At 42.5% G+C, this 23,101-nt stretch overlaps 1 protein-coding gene across 1 annotated transcript in view; it reads left to right on the plus strand.

Annotated features, from left to right (window-relative positions):
* Window positions 1-13,914: 13,914 nt before the first annotated feature.
* Window positions 13,915-23,101, plus strand: part of KDSR (3-ketodihydrosphingosine reductase) — a 38,108-nt gene continuing 28,921 nt past the window's right edge. Inside the window, exons 1-3 of the mRNA XM_047767001.1 lie at window positions 13,915-14,101; window positions 19,308-19,397; window positions 21,846-21,902. Coding sequence (XP_047622957.1) covers window positions 13,994-14,101; window positions 19,308-19,397; window positions 21,846-21,902 — 255 coding nt within the window. The 5' untranslated portion in view covers window positions 13,915-13,993. The remainder of the gene's footprint in view (window positions 14,102-19,307; window positions 19,398-21,845; window positions 21,903-23,101) is intronic.

The following is a 23,101-nucleotide window of genomic DNA, read 5'->3' on the forward strand; positions in this document are numbered from 1 at the left end:
TGCCAGATATATCAGTGGAATTTGCAGATTCACCAAGCTTTCTTATGTGAAGGTAAGGAAATTTAGTAGATAGGATCCACACTATTGAAATGTATATATTTGTGAGAATTTGGAGGATTCTGTAGGACTATGTGTGGAATGGATTATGTTGGTGATCAGCCAAGAGTCTAATTTCAGAGGTAAATGAATCTGTCAGTATGGGTTCAGCTTGGTTTGAGTGGCTGAGAGTGGTTTTAATTGTTTGCCTAACTGATTGAAGAAGCTGAGCTTGACAGCTGACCACTCTGAACCCCAGTAAGATAATGTAAGAAAACCCAGTATCTAGGAAATGGAAGAGCTGGAGTGGATCTGTCACAGGAGAACCACTCACAAAGCCGCATGTTCCTGGAGAAGACATGGAACCCAGCCCCTTAAGGAAGGCATTGATAGATGAAAGGAATGCATTTCAGAATGTTTTATTGGGACTTTCATTTCATTGGAGCTAGAATGACATTTTGGTGGCCCAAGCCAAATAGTGGCAACTAGCCAGCACAAGCCAGTTGGCCCTGGTCACCACATTAAGTAGCAGGGCTGGTATGATAATCAGATGGGTTTCCCTACAGAGAATTTGAGTGGTGGGGTCCTAGTACCATCTCTAAGGTGTTGCTGCATTACTATAACCAAAAGGCTCTAAGCCTCATCATCATGATGGAGCACCTGGCTCAGTTTCCAGACCAGAATCAGGTAATAGTACCACTTGAAAAAAGTAGAAACTAAGTACTATTAAGGAAAGCTCCTGCAGTAATGTTTAGGTGTGCTGTGAATCTCCATTCAGCCAGCCTTCCCCAAAGGGTCTGAGGCTGCTCATTAAGGCTGCTGTGCAGTAAAGGGAATATTCTGGGGGATTACGGGACACTGGTTCTGAGCCAGTATTCTTTACTGGAGAATCAGAAAGTCATTGTGGTCCACTATTCAAGAGAGGTTTTATGGAGGGCAGGTGATAGGGAGGCTGGAGTTTCGAGCAGTCTACGCTATAGCAGGCACCATGGAACACTGAACAAATATTCTCAGCAGTGGTTGGAGTCACCAGAGCAGATTCCTGGCCCAGGGAGTAAAGGTTGGTGGAAAAAGAAGGGCCCTTGGAACTTCTTCCTAAAGAAACAGTAAAGCAGTATTTACAACATTAGGAGAAATCACACAAATTCATGCCACCCACCATTCAGGACACGGAAGATACTGGTGTGGTAGGAATTGCCTGGTAGGCAATACAGGGGCCCATTTAACTCCTCAGGAGGGAAAGTGCAGAAAAACAAGTGAGTTTTAGAGAATATCAGGACTTACAAGTTTATATCTTCTCTTTGCCTAACATTTCATTAAGAATATCTGAGATAATTGAGAGTTGAAAGAGATGTGTTAAAAAGGAAACACATTATATAAGCTTAATTTTACTTGTATAAACTTTTACTTAATGGACTAAGAATTAGAGTTTTTAAGATAGAGTTTCAAATGTAACCAATAAAAGAATTCTAAATGGTGATATTTACTATCAAAACTTAGGAGGGTGAAGTGAGGGTTAATGTAAGTGATCTAAGGTCGCATCTGAGAAGTTGGAAACAATAATGTCCAAGGGCAATAAATCAAGACACAGTACAATAAGCAGACGTGGGGATAACGCCAAAAAATTACTCCTGTATTGTTGCCTTGTAAGGCATTCCCAAACCTGATGGCTTCAAACAGTTTTTTCTCTCTGTTTCTGTGGGTCAGGAACTCAGGAGGACTTGGCTGGGCAGTTCTGGCCAGGAGTCTCTTGCACAGCTGTGGTCAGATGGGGGCCGGGGCTGGAAGAGCATCTGGGGCAGAGGACATCTCTTTCCATGAAGTCTCGAGTTCTTTCCAGGTGGCCTCTCTGCCTGGGCTAGTTTGGGCTTCCGCACAGCATGGCAGTCTCGGGACAGTCAGACTAAAGGCTTCTAGAACAAGTATTCCAGAGAGCAAAGCAGAAGCTGGGTCACTTTTCATGACAGCCCCAGAAGCACTTTTGCTGTGCTCTATTGATTGAAATAGCCCCCAGAGCACTCCATCTCTTCGTTTTCCTGTGTGTGAGATACTAGCACGGCAACATTGAGTTGAAAGATAGATTTTGAGAACAAAATCTGCTACAAGAACCAAACCTTTATAATGATCACTGTACAACTATAAATGTAATAAAATTCATTGTGTAAGGAGTTCCCGTTGTGGCGCAGTGGTTAACAAATCTGACTAGGAACCATGAGGTTGCAGGTTCGATCCCTGGCCTTACTCAGTGGGTTAAGGATCCGGCGTTGCCGTGAGCTGTGGTGTAGGTTGCAGACGTGGCTCGGATCCTGCGTTGCTGTGGCTGTGGTGTAGGCCGGCTACAGCTCTGATTCGACCCCTAGCCTGGGAACCTCCAAATGCCGCAAGAGCGGCCCAAGAAACGGCAAAAAGACAAAAAAAAAATTCATTGTGTAATACAATAAATACATAAATTGAAACTCAAAAAAAAAAAAAAAACCAAATCTAAAAAATGGAAAGTGATTACCTCTGGTGGAGTTGGGAGGGTTTGAGGGTCAGCAACTACTGATACACATTATTGGCCCACTCTATATTGTTTGTTTTTATAACTACATGGTTATTCTTTTGATTTAAAAATGAAAACCCATCAAAATCACCAAAAGACAAAACAATTGCAGAATTTTAAAAAAATTTAAAGTATTATCTAAACTATGTAAGATAATATGTATAGAAAAATGGTAAGTAGTAGTAAGGTAGAAGTCTAATTTCATCGAGAACTGTGTGTATTTGACTCTGAGCCTCCAATGTCTCTGCCTCGGGAAACCTCAGGCCAATTGAAAGGATGGACGCATAAATACAGCGCAGCACTCAAAATTCAGTGACAGGGTGCACGTGGCTGTGGAGGAGAGACATCTAAAGAAGACTAAAGGAAGAAAATCAGAGAACCTCATTTGTTATCCTTGGGGATAAATGTTGTGTCAGCCTTTTATTCTGAAACAAATATCTAATGAGAAAGTTTAAGCATTTACCCTCATTTTTAGGAGGAACTATACAGTAGTTTATACCTACTTGATGAGGGGAAGTTAGGATCTCTTTCTGTCTCTCTCTGTCCTGTTTCTCTCTCTCTCTCTCATATGCCAGGTTACCAGATTATATGTCTAGAGAATGACAGAATTTAAACTATCCTCTGGCAACCCCAATGAAATAATTTATTTAGGCAAGGATCATCAATGGATGCTAAAACTATTGAGTAAAAGAATATTTATATAGGATCTGTTTCCTATATGACAAACTGCTCAAAATCATAGTGGCTTAAAACATCTTCTGTTTTATATGACGACTTCAGTGTAGCAGAGTTCTGTGGTTGACTAGACCAGGGCTTGACCAGGGCTGAGGAATCCAGGTGGCTCCACTTATACATCTGGTGCCTCCAGCTGGGCTGGCTGGGCCTCTATCCTTCAGAGATAGGCCTGGATTTCTTTATTTGATGGCTTAAACCCAAGAGGGCAAAGGAGAAGCTTCAGGTCCTCTTTAAGCCTAGGCCCAGAAATAAGGAAATACCTCTTTCATCATATTATATTGGTCAAAGTTACAAGGCTAATCCAGCTTCAAGGGATGAGAGAGAGAGTGTCCGCCTCTTGACGGAAGGAGTGGCATATACAAACAGGAATGGGAAAAATTGTTGGTGACAATTTGTCAATGTTTCCAGGTGCCCTTCCCCGGGAACTTGCTCATTGCAGCGGGGAATATGATCTTTACAAGGAGAGATACAGCTGTCACCACCTTACCCCAGACATCAAATTGAGCATCACTTTCAGTGGGCTACCTGACAGCACCAGCCAGTGGGATGCAATGCAAAATACACTTAAGAAGTGTCTCTACCAAAAATGTGTAGTCCGAATCTAATCAGACCATAGACCTAACTGCTGGTTGCAAGAAATTCAGGGGAGAGAGATGAATAACATCATGAGAAGCCAATCAATCAAAACAGAACATCGGATATCTACTAGAAAACCTGCCTGGTCTCTCCAAAATGTCAACATCATGAAGCAAAAATAAATAAAATTAAAAGGTTGAGGGACTTTCCTAGATTAAAAGAAACTGAAGACACATAACCCAATAACTTAAAGCAATAACGTGAACCTTGGTTTAGATCCTGGTTTGAGGAAAATAGCTGTAAAAAGCAATTTGGAGATAATTGAAGAAATATGAATACAAACTATATACCAGGTAATATGGAATTTTTATTGTCTTGGGTGTAATAATGGTATTGTTATCATACAGGTGTTTGTTGGACCCTTATTTTCAGGTGATACATCCTGAATTATGCACATGCAGGATGAGAGATAAAGTCCCATGATGTCTGCAACTTACACCCTCATATAAAACAAATGTATCTAAGTAAATAAATAGGACTGGAGGATTAAAGATCATTTCTGGAGAATATGAAATTTAAAAGCCAACTTCAAAAACACATAATGGTAGAATCCATGACTAATAGATCTTGTTACTTCCTGGGCGCTTCCACACCCAGGAATTATCTATAAACCAGGTCATGGAACTGTTCTTGTATACAAGTGAGCATCATTCTGGCTGAAATGGCAAGGCATTTAAATGTAAGTATTCTTTAATATGGGAATAGTTGTATCTTGGAAAATTGCCAGAACTCTAAGACTTATATCCTATTTTCCCAAAGACTTCTATAAAATTGTCAGTGGATTCTTAAGGGAATGATTTATGGCCTAAGACATCGTATGTTGCAACATTAAAAGGCTCTCCTGTACTTAATTGTAATGTATGTCTTAGGCCATAAATAACTCCTTTAAAAATTCACTGACAATTTTATAGAAGCCTTTAAACATTCCATATTAAAAAATGATTACATCAAAAAGTATCAAAGGAGCTCTAGGTTATTAAATAAAAGCTAAAACTGATAAGGAAAGAAATTGGTAGCAACCTCATGAGAGTGGGAAGGGAGATTCTAAAAATGGTTAACAATGGGTATATTGTGGGCACAGCACCGGCCAATCAGAATGGTTGTATTTGTCTTTCTTTCTTTTTTTCTTTTTTTTTGTCTTTTGTCTTTTTTTAGGGCCACACCCAAGGTATATGGAGGCTCCCAGGCTAGGGGTCCAGTCAGAGCTACAGCTGCCGGCCTATGCCATAGCAACAGCAACTCGGGATCCGATCTGTGATCTACACCACAGCTCACGGCAACACCAGATTCTTAACCCACTGAGCAAGGCCAGAGATCAAACCCGCATCCTCATGGATGCTATTCGGGTTTGTTAACCGCTAAGCCAAGATGGGAACTCCAGCTGTCTTCTCTTGATAGCTATTAATCTCCAAGGTGCTATGCCTAGAATTTTAATGAAAGTATACACACACACACACGCACACACACACACCCCTTTCCTCTAAGAGAAAGAACATTAGTTCTCACAGATTCATTCTGCTATTGGTTTGACTGCAAAGTATAGAAAACCCTTTGACAAATATTTCTATTGCTTTAGGGGATGTTGAAATTATGGAAACTTGCTAACGGCAAGTCGAAATTTCAGTTCACAAATTCCAGTAGACAGAAATATCATATTTCTACATTATCATTAAATCGAATCCAAATCTGCTGTGCTGTCAAGAAAATCACTGTTAGCCTTATTAAATGTCTTCCTTCAAGGATTGTACTAAAGTCCAAAAGGCTTACCCAGTGATCAGAAGAGGAGATAAATCTTTAGTTCAAGACTGTTGCTGACGCTTTTATTATTCAAGTCCATCGATGTCCCTCTGCTCTCCCCTTCCACACCAGTAATGCAGTATGAGAATCTTTTGGCTGAAGCTTGGCACCTCAGTGCCACCCTATTTGACGTTTGGCCACTGAAGGGAGCGGGTGGCTCCAATCATCAAACCTCATGAGGTGAGAAATCTGTTCCCATCGCTGCCCAAAGCCCACACAATCTCCTCTTTACTCATGTAGCTCTCAGAGGTATGTTGCTTTCTCTCTTTAGTGGCAGGAGAGATTAGGGATTGTTCACAGCAGGAGCCAGAAGAAAGGAAAATATTTAACAGGCAATTATATTTTTGCCCGTTTATGCAAAGCGAAGGGAGCCTGCTGTCTTCACACAACAGGGGAAGAGAAAATACGGAGGAAAAAAAATGAGTATCTTAATAACCCTGCCACATGCTGTGAGGTCCTCCCAAAAAGACGTCTTGAGGAAAATCTAGAGCTGAAAACAGTTCTCTCTTAGTTGTAGAGTTATTACTAATTAAATATTTTCTCTGTTTTCTTAATTTTATAAAGTGAGAATTTTTTATTGTGGTAAAGTACACTTAACATAAAATTTACCATTTAAAAAAATTTTTAAGTGTACAATTCAGTGGCGTTAAGTACATTCACAATGTCGTGGAATGATCAATGCTATATTTCCTGAACTTTCAACCCAAACAGAAACTCTCTCTACACATTAAATAACAACTCCTCATGCTCCCCTCCCTCCAGACCCTGGTAACCACTATTCTCCTTTTTTCTCTATGAATTTGCTTACTCTAGGTACCTCATATAAATGGAATCTACAGTATTTGCCCATCTAGCTTACTAATGCAGCATGTATTAACATAAAACATTTAAATAGCTTTGGTAAACATTATCCCTTGTGAATTGCATTTTTTTAAATTTTTTAAAGTTTTATTGAAGCACAGATGATTTACAATGTTGTGATAATATCTGCTGTACAACAAACTCATTCAGTCGCCAGATCCTTAACCTGCCAAGCCACAAGGGAACTCCCAATAATATATTTCTTAAAAAAACAGAAATGCGAATTTACTATATGTCCAAAACTTCAAAATGTTAAGCAAAGGCATAAAAAATATTTTACCAACTGGAAGCATGGCATGGTGCATGGGTGTAGCAAAGATTACTGAGATATTAATTTTCCCCAATTCTCTTAAAGTTTAATACAACCACAATATATATTTCATTTATTTTAGTTAATATATACATTTATTTTAGTTAATATGTACATTTATTTTAGTCTTAGTTATACTGTTAATATATTCATTTGTCAAATTCTCAAAAGACAGTCCTTTTGCTATAGTTTTCTCTGTCATCTTTTTTCAAGTTTTTTTAAATTAAATAATTTATTTACTTATTTATTGTCTTTTTAGGGCCACACCTGTGGCATATGGAAGTGGAGTTTCCCAGGCTAGGAGTCAAATTGGAGGTGTAGCTGCCCCCCTACACCACAGCAACTCGAGATCGGAGCCGCATCTGCGACCTATACCACAAGCGCATGGCAATGCCAGATCCTTAACCCATTGAGTGAGGCCAGGGATTGAACCTGTGTCCTCACAGATACTAGTCAGATTCATTTCCACTGAGCCACGATGGGAACTCCATCTCTGTCAACTTTTGACTGGTTGCAGTTGTTGCTACAGTTGCTAGAAAATGAATGTTTATGTCCCCCCCCCAAACTCCTGTGTTAAATTCTAACACTCAACATGATGGTGAGGTCTTTTTGAGAGGTAATTTCGATTTCGGGAATGGGATTTTGCCCTCATAAAAGAAACCCTAGAGAACTCCCTTCCCCTTCTGCCATGTAAGGACACCGTGAAAAGATGGCCTCTATGAACCAGGAAAGGAGCTGTTACCAAACACTGAATCTTACCAGTACCTTGATCTTGAACTTTCCAGCCTCTAGAACTATGAGAAATATATTTCTATTTACAAGCCCCAGTCTATGGTATTCTGCTATAGTGGCCCAAACAAACAAAGATAATAGCATTGATACTTTCTTCAAGAAGCACTCATGGGAAAAATCTTTTCTTAATTATTACATGTTCAGTGGGTGAAATACAGAAAGCTCCATATAAAACCTTAGCTCATTGTTCTCACAGGTTGAGTGTTACCTTGGAGAAACCTGAAACCAGCCTGATTTCTTTTTCAAACAAGTGACCTGATTTTTTTTTTTCTTTGCCTGTCTGACTAGTCTTTATTCTTTTGAAATCCAATGTTTTTTTTCTAAAGTCTTTATAGTTTTACATTTAAGTCCATGGATTAGTCATGGCTCTCCAGAGAAACAGAACCAATAGAAAATGTGTATATATATGTGTATATAAATGTGTATATATACATATATATACACATCTTCTATTGTATATAAAATATAAGAAAAGGTATATAAAATATACCTATATATTAAATATGAGAAATTGGCTCCCATGATTAGGGAGGCTGGCAAGTCCCAAGAATTGCAGGGTGGGTTAGCAACCTGGAGACTAAAGAAGAGCTGATGTTTCAACACAAGTCCAAAGGCAGAAAAAATAGTGTTCTAGTTCAAAGGCCATCCAGCAGGAATAATTATCTCTTCCTTGGGGGAGGGTCAGCCTTTTGGTTCTATCTAGGCCTTCAACTGATTGGATGAGACCCACTCTCAATGGGGAGGGAGATCTGCTTTACTCTGTCTACTGATTTAAATGTGTATCTCATTAAATATATTCTCACAGAAATACCCAGAATAATGTTTGACCAACTATCTGGGAACCTTGTGTTCTAGGCAAGAAGACACAAAGTGTTGACTATCGCATCATCTGAGTTAATTTTTGCAGATGGTATAAAGCTGAGGTCGAGTTTCCTTTTTTTTTTTTCTTTTTTGTCTGTGGATGTCCAATTTTTGGAGAGTATCTTTTTTTTTAAGTTTTTTTTTTTTTTTCTCTTTAGGGTTGCACCTGCGGCATATGGAGGTTCCCAGGCTAGGGGTCTAATTGGGGCTGTAGCCACCGGTCTACACTACAGCCACAGCAACACCACATCTGAACCATGTCTGCAACCTACACCACAACTCACTGAAACGTTGGATCTTTAACCCACTGAGTGAGGCCAGGGATTGAACATGCATCCTCATGATAGTAACAGATTCATTTCCACTGAGCCACGATGGGAACTCCCTCTCTTTTTTTTTAAGTTTTATTGAAGTATAGTTTTTCTACAATGTTGTGATAATTTCTGCTGCACAACAAGTGATTCACTTGTTATACATGTAAACACACCCATTCTTTTTCAGATTCTTTCCCATATAGATGATCACAGAATATTGGTGGAGTTTCCTGTGCTATACAGTAGGCCCCCATTGACCAATCATTCCATATACCACAGTGTGCATATGGCATCCCCAAACCCCAAATCATCCCTCCCTCACTCCTCCTCTTTGATAACCATAAGTTTGTTTTTAAAGTCTATGAATCTGTTTCTGTTCTGCAAATATGTTCATTTATATCTCCCTTTTAGATTCCAAATATGTGATATCATATGACGTTTGTCTTTCTTGGACTTATTTCACTTAGTGTAATAATCTCTAGGTCAGTCCAGGTAGACTGATTCTTCCCACTTTTTTTTATTATTATTATCTTACAGCTATTCTAGTCTGTTTGCCTTTACTTATACATTTTGGAATTATCTTGTCTATAGCTACAAAAAAATCCTGCTGGGATTTTGATAGGAAGCGCATTGAAGTAGTATATCAATTTGGGGGAGAATTGATTTTTCCCAATTTTTTTCTTTTCTTTTTCTTTTTAGGGCCACACCTGCGACATATGGAAGTTCCCAGGCAAGGGGTCGAATCAAAGCTGCAGGTGCCAGTCTATGCTACAGTCAGGGCAACAGTGGATCTGAGCTGCATCTGTGACCTACAGCACAGCTTGTGGTTACACCGGATCCTTAACCCACTTAGCAAGGCTGGAGATGGAACCTGCATCCTCATCAATACTAGTCGGGTTCTTAACCCACTGAGCCACAACAGGAAGTCCGCTTCAACTTTGTTATTTTTCCACCTGAAGCGTTAGCCCCAAGGACAAGGGCTTCAACTGTGGTGCCAGAATCAGGGATGATCCCTAAGCAAGAAATTATACGTTTGCACCCAAATCCCTAAGAGGCTGAAGGGTGGATTACGCCTTCACTCTATCTGACAAAATTGGGATTGATAGTGAATGTAGTTGTATTGCTTAGTGGCTGGCGAAACCCACTAGCTGTATACCTGGATCACTCTATCCTATATGAATAGGAGTGCACCAAGAGGAGGATTTCACTAGACTAGTGTTTGTGCCTGCAATCTGGAAGAGCAGAGTCCTAAGATGAGCCTAACGTCCCTTCCAACGGGAAAAGTTTGAGTAAAAATAAATCACCAAGAGAAGGAGAAATGGTAGAACATGGAAAAGAATGAATACATGGACTATATAACAAGGAAAATTCATTGTTATATAAATGCCTCGAGGGAGGCTCGGAGCAAGGGATGGTAGCCTCTGAAGAGAGCTCATTTACAAGAGGTCTGGAAGGGGGAAGACCATTCCTGTTTTGGGAAATGGATAGAGTTAAATGGAAACCTGCAAATTTGAGCCTCATTGCTTTAGGAGATATTTTGGTGGAATGAGATGATGGGCAAATTGTTGATGACTGAGCGCCACTATCTAGCAATGTGTCACTATCTTTTGACTCTCTTTTTTCAGGTTACATCTGCTACTCACACCTCGATACAGTGTCACATGGGGATCATCTTAGTAGCAAGATTGCAGTATTGATATTGATGGGCAAAACTGTCGGAATATTGAATCAAAGGCTGCTACTCCACACTGCCTCCTTCGAATACGTCTGTTTTGCTGTGGGAGAGCTTTGGATGGTCTGTCCCCAAGAGATATTCTGGCCTTTGCCACTGGCTTCTTGGAGGTCATCTATATCATACCTGATAGAAGTGTTCTTGTCTAGATGAGGCCAGCCAAATTGGATGTTAGGGTGGAGCCTGGCCATGCCCGGAAGGCCAATCATGTTATGTTATCATGTTACCGTGTTTTCATGATGGCTTTCAGCCACATAGGCAAGCAATCAGTCCTGCCTACATAATGAAGCCCCCTAAAAACTCCAGATGCCAGAGGAACTTCCCTGGGGAGCTTCCCTGCTTGGCAACACTCCTTGGATACTGTGTGCCAGAATTCGACCTCTGTCTGCTGGTACCAAATGGAAACGCAGAGACAGAGTTGTGGGTAAAGGATAAGAAAATAGCTTTATTGCTTTGCCAGGCAAAGGAGGGTCACAGCAGGGTAATGACCTAAAGACTGTTTCTCCCCCCCCCCCCCAAAAAAAAAGAATCACAAGGAGTTTTATAGTAAAAAGGAGAAAAACAGGTTTTCAGATAGGAATCAGGATTGGGACAAACATGCATTCTTTTTTCTTTGGGGGAATCTTAGTCATCAGAGCTGGAGTCAGGGGATCTGGCTATGATCATGATGGTGGTCTTCTGGGCTACTGCCTAGAATAGCAGTTCTTACGGAAAGGGCATAGTGAACAGAGATTAGAAAAAACCAGGAAAGTTCCTGAAAAACATTATGCACTAATAATCTTTAACCCACAGGCAATTATGCTCAGGATGCCTAATCTTTAGCTTACGGGTGATTGTGTTTAGGGTGCAATTAAGTCAGGGAGAAGGACAAGGAAGGACTCTAAGCTGTTCAATTTTAAAATATACATTTCAGGGAGTTCCTGTCGTGGTGCAGTGGTTAACGAATCCGACTAGGAACCATGAGGTTGAGGGTTCGGTCCCTGCCCTTGCTCAGTGGGTTAACGATCCTGCGTTGCCGTGAGCTGTGGTGTAGGTTGCAGATGCGGCTCGGATCCCGCGTTGCTGTGGCTCTGGTGTAGGCTAGTGGCTACAGCTCCGATTGGACCCCTAGCCTGGGAACCTCCATATGCCACGGGAGCGGCCCAAGAAATAGCAAAAAGACAAAAAAATAAAAATAAATAAATAAATAAAAACATTTCTAAAAAATAAAATAAAATAAAATAAAATAAAATATACATTTCAAAAGGAAGCGTAAGGACTATAACTTTTCTTTCAGGGGTATGAGACGCCTGCATCACTGTCATACCCCAGTGCTGGGAGAGTCACATCTGGAACTCTTCAGACTTTGCCCTATGCACTTCGTCCCTTGGCTGACACTCCTAAACCATAACCGTGGGTATAACCAGTAAGCTGGGTGAGTCCTTCCAGCAATGATCAAATCTGAGGTTGGCTTGGGAGCCCCTCCCCCAACTTGCAATTGATGTCAAAAAACCTGGGGACAGCGCCCTTGAATCTTGCAATGTGGCTAATTCTGGGCAATATGTTAAGAAGAAAAACTCAGATCAGGATCAATTCTTTTGTTCCAAAGCTCCTTAGTATTTCTAAAAATAACTTCAAAAAGCAAAAACAGGAGTTTCTGCCATGGCTCAGTGGTTTCGAATCCGACTAGGAATCATGAGGTTTTGGGTTCGATCCCTGGCCTTGCTCAGTGGGTTAAGGATCAGGTGTTGCTGTGAGCTGTGGTGTAGGTCACAGATGCGGTTCAGACCCCACGTTGCTGTGGCTGTGGTGTAGGCTGGCAGCTACAGCTCCGATTCAACCCCTAGCCTGGGAACCTCCACATGCCACAGGTACGGCCCTAAAAAGACAAAAGACAAAAAAATAAAAATAAATTAAAAATTAAAAATTAAAAAAAAAGCAAAAACAAAGCAAGCAAGCAAAAGCCTACACAAATCAAAACAATAGTGAAATGTCACTTCACACCCTCTTGGGGGGAGGCTATAATTTAAAAAGACACATGATAACAAGTATTGGTGAAGACTTGGAGACACTGAAAACCTTATACATCATTGGTGGAAATTGTAAAATCGTGTAGTGGCTTTGAAAAAACAGTCTGACAGTTCTGATTAAACAGTTACTAGAAGATCCAGCAATTCCACCCCCAAGAGAAATGAAAAACTAGTACATGACTGTTCACAGCAGCATTATTCATAATAGCCAAAAAGTGGAAACAACCTAAATGTCCATCATTTAGGATAAATGAAATGTGTTATGTCCACACATGGAATGTAATTTAGTCATAAAAAACATGAAGTACTGATACATTGTACCGCATGAATGAACCTTCAAAATATTGTGCTAAGTGAAAACAGCCAGACACAAAAGTCTACACATGCTATATTTGCACTTATAAGAAATATTCAGAAGAGGCAAATCTATAGAGAGAGAAGTATTAGTGATTACCTAGGGCTCGGTGTGGGTTGGAAGGAAATGCGGGAAACTGTTAACGGGTACAGAATTTGTGGGGAGGAGGTAACTTAATGTTCTAAAATTGATGGTTTTGACGATACCAAAACCCATTTACTATGCACTTCAAAAAGGTGAATTGTATGGTATGCAAATTAGATCTCAATAAAGCTTTTTTTTTTTTAACCTTGTCTTGGTAAAGAAGATGAACTCTGAGCTCAACGAAACTGAATCCTCTAAGCGATTTTTAGTGCTTTCTTGGTCCTCTGCTGTGACCATTTTCTAAATGCGCCAAGAAAATATGAAATGGAGCCGGAGGTTTCAGAGCTTGATCCCGGGCCGCCCTTGAGGCAACGAGATTTGGGGATCCCACGGCCGGTGTTTAGGAAACTCTGAGACACTCCCTCCGGCCCGGGGAGGGCGGCTCCCAGAGCGGCGGCGGAAGCCCAGGAGCCAAGCGGCCCGAACTCGTCGCCGGGTTTGGGAAGGTCTGGAGCTGGCTCTCCACGGTCCTAAGGAGCAACCTCGCTACCATACGAGAGCGTCACCAAAAGGCGCCCCAGGTGCGCCACCCAGGGCCTGTCCACAGCGCGCTGGGGGTAGGCCCATCTACCCCGGGGAGGGTGCGGGTGCCTGTACAGACACCGAGGAGGCTCGGAGACCCCCACACCCTCGGCGCGATAGGGCAGCAGCCACAGCCTCCTTGCGAGTGGAAGCACCGCCCCGCGCGGTGGCGCCCTCCGCTAGCTCCGCCTCTTCCCCTCCGGCCGCCGCCCCGCCCCACGCCGCGGACCCAAACACCGGCTCCGGCTGCGCGCCGCCGCGCGTGATCGCCGGCGCGGCCGAGCCCCGCGCTCCTGCTAGTGCCGCCCGGCCCCGGCCCCGGCCCCGGTCCGGGCCCCGGCAGAGCGATGCTGCTGCTGGCTGCCGCCTTCCTCGTGGCGTTCGTGCTGCTGCTCTACATGGTGTCTCCGCTCATCAGCCCCAAGCCCCTCGCCCTGCCCGGAGCTCATGTGGTGGTGAGTGGCCTCCTGTTGCTGCGCCGCCGCCTCCCGGCCCTCTCGGCCACCCGGAACGCGCCGGACCGTGATTCAGGCCGGGGGTGGGGGTGGGGGTGGGGAGAAGGCGACGTCCCTTTCTCCAAATGGAGGGACACCTGCCTCCGTCTGCCCCAGCACTGCCCCCTCGGAGGGCCTTGGGGACCCGCCCTCCGTCGCATCTGGCTCCTCCCGGGGCGGGAGAGCAGGGCAGCAGGGATAGAGCCGGCGAGCCGGGTCCTGGCGCTTCAGGGGCTCGGGAGACGCTCGTTAATCCCCGGAGCATCCCTGGGATCTGGATATTTTTGTCCTCGGGTTTCCCGATGAGTCAACTGAAGAACAGAGAGGTTGAGAAACTTTGCCAAGGACACCGCAGTCGGTGGCAGCTTCGGGCGAGGCGCACAGTCTGGGCCGGGTTGCGAGGAGGCGGGGAAGGGGGCCCCATCATCCAGGACTCACCGAGGCAGCTCAGACCTGGAAGATGGCCTGCGCGAGTGACAGTTGCCAAAGGAATCCAGGAAATGACTCACTTAGGGGGGAAATTGTTCCAAACCCGGTGGGCTGGCAGTGTTGGCTACCTGTGTTGGACGCTTTCTGTCCCTTCTACACTGCTTGTCTCTTTTGTGCTCAGCCCGGCCGTCGTTTCAGAGTCAGAGGGATGAACTGAAGTACTTGACTGATGCTTTGGAAATGAAGGGGATGTGGGTAGGTTTGGTTTGTTACTTAACGGAAGCTCCTGTCTTCAAAGATTCCTTTTCTGCCGCTGGGGTCCCTTCAACAGGAAGAATCCTTCTTACCTGAGCCCAGCATGTCACCATTAGTAGTGGGTTTATTGTCCGTTTTCTCATTTGTTTTTCACAACCCCGAGGCACAGTGAGGCGAGGCACAGTGAGGCGGGAGGTTATGAATAAAGAAAGTTAGTTACTAAGCTGGTAGCGCAAATCCTTCTGGTGTCTCACTGAGATCTGAGCCTCCCCACTCAGTGAGATGTGACGGGGTGGGTTGGTCACTGCTTTTAGTGTGGTCTGAATCAGGCCAAGATTTTGTGAATGGCAGCATGTATTTTCTTTAACTTCTGTCTTGTAAAACTATTAGTGTATTTCCAACTCCTGCCATTGCTGATGTGGAAGATGAGGCAGTGGGTGTAAATTCATTAGAGATGCAGAGAGGAACACATTTTTACAATCATGCTACCTTCTGAAAGTGTTACATCTGCAAGAGAACTTCTGCCTCAAAAGCATGGCTTTCAAAGTTGGATTCTTTCCAAAGTTATGCTTGCAGAGCATCACTTGGAAATGGTCAAGTCAAAGCAGTAATGAAAATTTTCATTCAGTGTTTGTAAGGGACTTTCACTTAATGTTGACTATGGTCCTCCCCACCTGATCATGCAGAAGCATGATAGGTAAGATAATAAACATGTCTCTTGGGATATATCCAGGAGAATTTCTTATTTTCACCATCCCGTTTTAATATGCCAATATAAATGAGGATGACATGAATGGTTCACATGATGGCACCATCTTTTTTAATGTCATAAAAGAAGTGAAAGTGTAATTATTTTTCTTGAGATTTGTTATGACTAGACACCGTAGTGTTAGGAGAGGGAACTCATGTTTAAACTGTCTTGCTGATGTGGAAGCATGAACGTGCTTAGGTCATAACTAGTTATTGTTTTGTTTTTAGAACAGGTCTGATATTCTAGCGTTATCTCTCTAATTACAGTGGTAAAACTCTTTGACAAGTCTTACACACTCTATACTTAAATCATCTGGTTTTTAAAAAAAGCTGTTTACTTGACTTGGTGAGAACTAGAAAATCAAGTCCTCCCTTTTGGGGAGTTGGGTGGAAGTAGCTGTCCAGCAAACCACCTCAGTAAGAGGTGCATGGTGGGATTAGAGGTAGGAACATTTAAAATGGTGTTTGCAATGAGTAGTAACAGGCAGTGATAAGGAAAGGGATTGAAATGTTATCTTTAATGTTCCACATCTCTTCTCATTTTACCAGTGGTCAGTTTAATGCATACTTAACCCCTTTTCTCAGCCATTAGGAAAATCTCTTCTATTTTCTTATAACATTCAAGAATAACAAGATTGACTTAGGTATATGCTTCTATGAATTAGCTGGCTTGGACTAGAAGGTTTGTTTCCTATGAACTATGACCCAGAAGTTGAAAGTCTTATTCTTGTTTTTAATGGACAAATCTCATAAGGTTAAACCCTTTTCTTTGCCGTGCAGTCAATTTACACCGCTAACTAGCTTACGCATTACAGTCTAGAAAAAAAGACAGCAATAATTACAATAGCTAATATATAGCAATTTAGAGCATATACATTTTCTCAATAACCTTATCACTTCAGCTTCCATTAATTCATTGGATAACAAATAGGGAAATTTTACTCACAAGTTTCTTTGGCATTGTATTTTTTTCAGGGAGATGGCACTGTAGACCATTTTGCAAATTAATGTAGGCAGGTATTTATTTAGCAATGGCTTATGCAAAGGGCTATGCTACAAATAAGGGAGATAACTTGGTACTTGGTCTCAGGGGACTTTGAGTCTAGCCAGGGGGCTAAGACTGGTACAGAAGTAACTGCACAAGGTAGAAAGTGACAAGTAAAGGACAGGACAGAGGGATGAAGTCCAGAAAAGCTTCTTGGAGGAGGAGACAGTGGAACTGGCCTCTGCAGATTAGATGGGATTTGGAAATGCACGTGTGGAGGAGAGCTTGGGTAGAGGGATGTCTGGGCAGCAGGAACATCATAAAACATCCAGGGTTATTTTTAAGAATCTTGCTAATTGCTGTGGAATTGGAATGTCTGGTGAAAGTAATAAACCAAAACCACCCGTGAAGTATTTCAGTAGCATAGAGCTCCTCAGAGGCGACTTTTAGCCTGGGCAACAGGTATATTTTTTACAGTAACCAGTAGATAATTAGTTAATTATCCGCCAAAGAAATCCCTTCAGTGGTGAGAAGTTGAGGCTCAAGAGAAATGGGGCAGTCCCATGGAGATAGGTACATTGTATAGGAAGGATGATGACGATTTTATTTTATTTTATTTTTTACTTTTTAGGGCTGTACCTGCGGCATAGGGAAGTTTCAGGGTAGGGGTCCAGTCAGAGCTACAGCTGCTGGCCTATACCACAGCCACAGCAACATGGGATCCAAGCCATGTCTGCGACCTACACCTCAGCTCACAGCAACACTGGATCATTAACCCTCTGAGCAAGGCCAGGGACTGAACCTGTATCCTCATGGATACTAGTCAGGTTTGTTATCACTGAGCCACAGCAGGAACTCCCGAAGATGGTTTTAAACTCATAAGATATGATCAGAGGTGTTCTTTATAACATGGTTTATATCTAACAGTAAAATATTCCAAATTATCTCAGTGTCTGACTACCGGGAAATGGTTAACTAAGTTTTGATACAGCTATTTAATGCAATATTGTAAAAAGAGCCTTTTAGTTTTTTGACCTTAGACATTATGAAATAATGTTTCTAAAAATAGAAGCAGGAATTCCCTCTGTGGTTCAGCAGGATCAGTGGCATCTTGGGAGCATTGGGACTCGAGTTCCATCCCTGCCTGGCCCAGTGGGTTGGGGATCTGGCGTTGCCGCAGTTGTGGCTTAAGTCAAGACTGTGGCTCGAATCTGATCCCTGGCCCAGGAGTTCCATGTGCCTCAGGGTAGCCAAAATGAAAAAAAAAAAAAAAAAGGTAAATACAAAAGCATGTAAGGACAGACAGACAGATCTCTGACACCTGCCTTCCCCCATCATCTGACAACTCCAGGCCCTCTACTCCCTGGGCCTATGTTTTGTAATGTGCATAGGGAAAATGACTAGGAAGATAATGTTATATTTGTCTTATTAGGTTAAATATATATTGAGTCCTTCCTATATGCCGGGTGCCATACTAGGCGCTAGGAATACAGGGGGAAGCCAAAATAGAGTTGATATTTATATGGAGTTTATGGGGCAGTGATGGGAGAGATGGTTGTGAGTCAATCACAGGAGTAAATGCGTGGCTGTCTGATTATGTGAGTGACAAGAAGCAAGAAAAAAAGGATGCAATGAAAAGTAGGTCTAGGTGGGGGTGGGGGAAGTCTGAACACTTTTCTCAGGAAGTGATATTTGAGAAGTGGTATTTGAGCCTAGATTTAATGGGTGATTAGGTGCCACCCGTATGTAAAAAGGAGTGGAGCGCATTCTTGGTAGGGAAAATAGAATGTACAAAGGTCCTGTGGTAAGAGAGAGCCTGGAACTGAAAGATAGCCAGTATAGCTGAGCTTCTACAGTTCCCATTTGAACTCTATCCTGGGAACCTCCATATGCCACGGGTGCAGACCTCAAATAAATAAATAAATAATAAATGGTTTATTTGTATTTGGACTCAAAGGCAGATTAAGGTATTTAAGGTATTATTTATTAGTTAAATGTGTAGGGATCCTTGAACTTGGAAAAAAAAATTATAGGTGTGCAGTTGAGAGTTCAGTACTAGAAACAATCAAAGCCATAGGCCCTGCTGACATGTTTGCACTTACTCCATTCACCAGGTCTGGGATGAAGATGCTCCAAGAGCCAAAAATTGAGTTCCTGTAGGCTGGGTTTTAGAGCCCATCATAGTTATTTATTTTATTTTATTTTTTTACGGCTGCACCCAGGCATATGGCAGTTCCTGGGCCAGGGATTGAATTCGAACCACAGCTGTGGCCTATGCCGCAGCTGCAGCAATGCCTGATTCTCGATCTTCTGCACAGGGCTGGGGGTTGAACTCATGCCTCTGCAGCCACCTGAGTCCTTGCAGTCAGATTATTAACCCATTGTGCCACAGCTAGAACTCTATCATGGTTCTTTTTTTTTTTTTTGTCTTTTTAGGGCCGAACGCACAGCATATGGAGGTTCCCAGACTAGGGGTCTGGTTGGAGCTGTAGCTGCTAGCCTACACCACAGCCACTGTAACGCCAGATTCCAGATCCAAGCCACGTCTGTGACCTACACCATAGCTCATGGCAAGGCTGGATCCTTAACCCACTGATCGAGGCGAGCGATTGAACCTGCATCCTCATGGATGCTAGTCAGATTCGTTTCTGCTGAGCCAGGATGGGAACTCCTAGCATAGTTCTTTTGAATCACCTTCCCACAGAAGGGAAATTTCAAGTGCTAAGATTTCTTAATTTTTGTTTTTAGGTTACTGGAGGCTCCAGCGGCATCGGAAAGTGCATTGCCATTGAGTGCTATAAACAAGGAGCGTTTATAACTCTGGTTGCACGAAATGAGGTGAGTCTTCTAGTTACGTCATTCCTCATGTATCTGTTCAAAATTACATTAGTCACAGAGGCTGTGTGAACATCACAGTGTTCACAGTTCTGCGGAAATTTGGTTGGAGGAGGTTCCTGAACCACTGGTTATTTCTTGAATTCAGGGCGAAGACTTTTTGGTTGAAGTCAGGTGAGCTCCACAAATATTTATTTAGTGGTAGCAACTCTGAGGCAACATCAGGAACACTGCAGATCTTGAGATAGGAGAGACTGAGACCGTGTTAAGTGACACACCTGGCCATAGGAAGCTGGCAGGTGCCCACAGCTGTGGCTGTGGGGCTAGTATCTGAGTCCTAAAGGATGTATAGATGTTTCTCTATAATTTGCTTATGGCGTCATCTCCATCTCTAGTGAAATCCAGGCCCCATACTCCTCCCTAGCAGTTTAGCAAAACATCTTTTTCTGTGTCAACACAAGGTCTGTTTTTCTTTTTTTTTCTTCAGTGCCTGTTATTCTTACCAGAATTGTTTCCGTAGCCCTTAGCAGTGACCGTATAGTCACACCAACAGCCATGGCATCCTCTTGCTCTGTGGGGCGGGAGAAGGACCGTGGCTGTCCTGACCACTGCTGTCGTTCTGTGCTTGGCACAGTGCTTGGGTCATAGTGGTGCTAAAACACATTTGCTGAATGAAGAGATGAGGAGAGAGAGGATGGAGAGAGTGGGAGCTCCAGTGCAGCATCGTTGATGGGGGATTTTGGATTCTCCTTTGAACAAGGAGGGCAGTAAGGTGAGGGTACCCAGGCAGGGAGCGCACGGGGGTGCATGGAGGGCTCTGGGGGAATTGTTTAAGTAATGACAAAGAATTGGGCTTGGGCACCCAACATTTTTTTCTTATGAAGGAAGACAGAATTTGCTACCTTTTACTTACCCCCGACTCCTCTTAACAATGAATCTGCTTCTGGCATTGAAACCACCTTCTGTGGCTGAAAATACAACTGTGAGAAAATGGCATTTTGTGCGACTTGAACACTGATATTTGACACAAGACAAATAGGTCAAAAAGGTGAAAAAGGAGGCAGAGGACACCGGGGTTTCAGGTGCTCAGAAGCTCATTCTGGGGTCCTTGCAACATGGAGATGAATGAGCCTTCTGGTGTTGAGAAATTCTTTATTTTCTAATGTAATGTTTTATTCCAATTTGGCAAAGTCAGGTGGTGTATATCCTTATTAATAGAATAATCTAATTTTATCATAGATACATTCTTTTTTTTTTTTTTTATTTTTAGGTCCACCGCACTAGCAGCACGTGGAGGTTCCCAGGCTAGGGGTCCAATCAGAGCTCCTGGCCTACACCACAACCACAGCAACACCAGATCCGAGCCATGCCTGTGACCTACACCATAGCTCACGGCAATGCTGGATCCTAACCCACTGAGTGAGGCCAGGGATTGAACCCGCAACCTCATGGTTCCTAGTTGGATTCGTTTTTGCTGCGCCATGATGGGAACTCCCATAGATATGTTTTTATTTAGAAAACCTACATGTCTTTTGGAAGGATTACCCACCTCTTTTGCTCTTTGCTGTCCTGAGGTATTTAAATTACAGTTTTTATAACATATTAAGTCACTGTAAACCAATCTCTGTCCTCTTGAAAATGACTAAAACAAGCAGACTTGAGACCTTGGAAGAATTACCCTAGGTTTACCTAATCCATCTAGAAAGTGATTTTTTACTATGTTTGCTTTAATAGAGGAGGAGAGCATTGGATGATCTCTTAGGAAAACATTCTTGATGTGGAATCACATGTGCTCTTAAGTTTGGGAAGCGTCCATATCAATATAGTTGTTCTTTTTTCTTGTCTAAGTAATGTCAAATGAAAGCATTTATTAGAATTGATGAGGGAGGAGTTCCTGTTGTGGTGCAGCAGAAACGAATCTGCCTAGGAACCATGAGGTTGCGGGTTTGATCCCTGGCCTTGCTCAGTGGGTTAAAGGATCCAGCATTGCCTTGAGCTATGGTGTAGGTCACAGGCATGGCTTGGATCTGGTTTTGCTGTGGCTGTGGTGTGGGCCAACAGCTGTAGCTCCAATTGGACCCCTAGCCTGGTTACTTCCATATGTTGCAAGTTCAGCCCTAAAAAGCAAAAAAAAAAAAAAAAAAGAATTGATGAGGGACCCTTAGCAATTAATATTGATAATTGGGATCTTGCACCTCATTAACTTTTTCTATTATCTTTCTCTGTAATGCATTTAAAAACTTGCTATCACTTAGTATTAGCTTAACATACTTTACTGCTGCTTTTTAAAAATAGAATGTAGCCCTTGGCTCTGCAATATGGGTGCAGTCCTGTATGTTTTCTGTCATTTAATAAATACTTGTACAGATAATTGTTTTTTCTCCCTTCTATCCAATAAACAAATGGACAAATGGATAATCACCAGAACTAATTGTTCTCTGTTGCTTTCAGGATAAGCTGTTGCAGGCAAAGAAAGAAATTGAAAAACACTCTATTAATGATAAACAGGTAAAATCTCTGTCCTCGATGTATTTTCTGTACTAATCAACACAGAGTATGAAGGAAAAGAGTGACTTCAACTATGAATGGTTCATTGAAAGCATGTAAGATTTTCCTAATTAAAGTACATATTAGACTTTTTTAAACAAGGTGAAATTGTGTGAATTGTCTAGTAGGACTTCAAATTATTACCAAGACAATATATAGATTCTAATACATGTACACACACAAATGATCAAATAACAGAATGCTTTACTAGAAAATGATTTTTTTTTTTTGTCTTTTTGCCATTTCTTGGGCTGCTCTCGCGGCATATGGAGGTTCCCAGGCTAGGGGTCTAATCGGAGCTGTAGCTGCCAGTCTATGCCAGAGCCACAGCAACGCGGGATCCAAGCCACGTCTGCGACCTACACCACAGCTCACGGCAATGCCGGATCGGTAACCCACTGAGCAAGGCCAGGGATCGAACCTGCAACCTCATGGTTCCTAGTCAGATTCGTTAACCACTGTGCCAAGATGGGAACTCCTAGAAAATGATTTCATTTCAATTAGTCATTTGAATTAACTTAAGGGGAAGGGGATATTAAACATTTTTTTTTGGTTATGGAATTTTTTGATGAATAAAATGGTATGTGTATATATGCAATATATATTTCAGTGTAAAACCTGATTACAAATTGGAGTTCACATTGTAGCTTAATGGGATTGGGGGCGTCTCTGGAGTGCTGGGATGCAGGTTTGATCCCTGGCCTGGCATAATGGGTTAAATGATCCAGTGTGGCCAAAACTGTGGCATAAGTCATAGCTGCATCTCAGATATGACCCCTGGCTGGGTAACTCTATATGTCGTGGGGCAGCCAAAAAATAAAATTAAAAAATAAAAATTAAATCTAATGAAAAATTAATAGCCACACACTCATCACCTACCTTAAGAAGTGGCATTTACCAGGGCCCCTGAAGCCTCCTCTGAGCCCACATCAACCTCATCCTCCTGCTTCATTCCTAGAGAGCCCCCAGCTTGATTTGTGTGTTTCTTCTTCCATTGCTTTTTTTTTTTTTTTGGTCTTTTAGGGCCACACCGCTGGCATATGGAGGTTCCCAGGCTAGGGGTTGAATCGGAGCTGTAGTTGCCAGCCTACGCCAGAGCCACAGCACCTCAGGATCTGTAGTTTGTGAACTACAGCACAGCTCACAGCAACGCCAGATCC

This window comes from Phacochoerus africanus, chromosome 2 (genome assembly GCF_016906955.1).
Source record: "Phacochoerus africanus isolate WHEZ1 chromosome 2, ROS_Pafr_v1, whole genome shotgun sequence".
Taxonomy (NCBI): domain Eukaryota; kingdom Metazoa; phylum Chordata; class Mammalia; order Artiodactyla; family Suidae; genus Phacochoerus; species Phacochoerus africanus.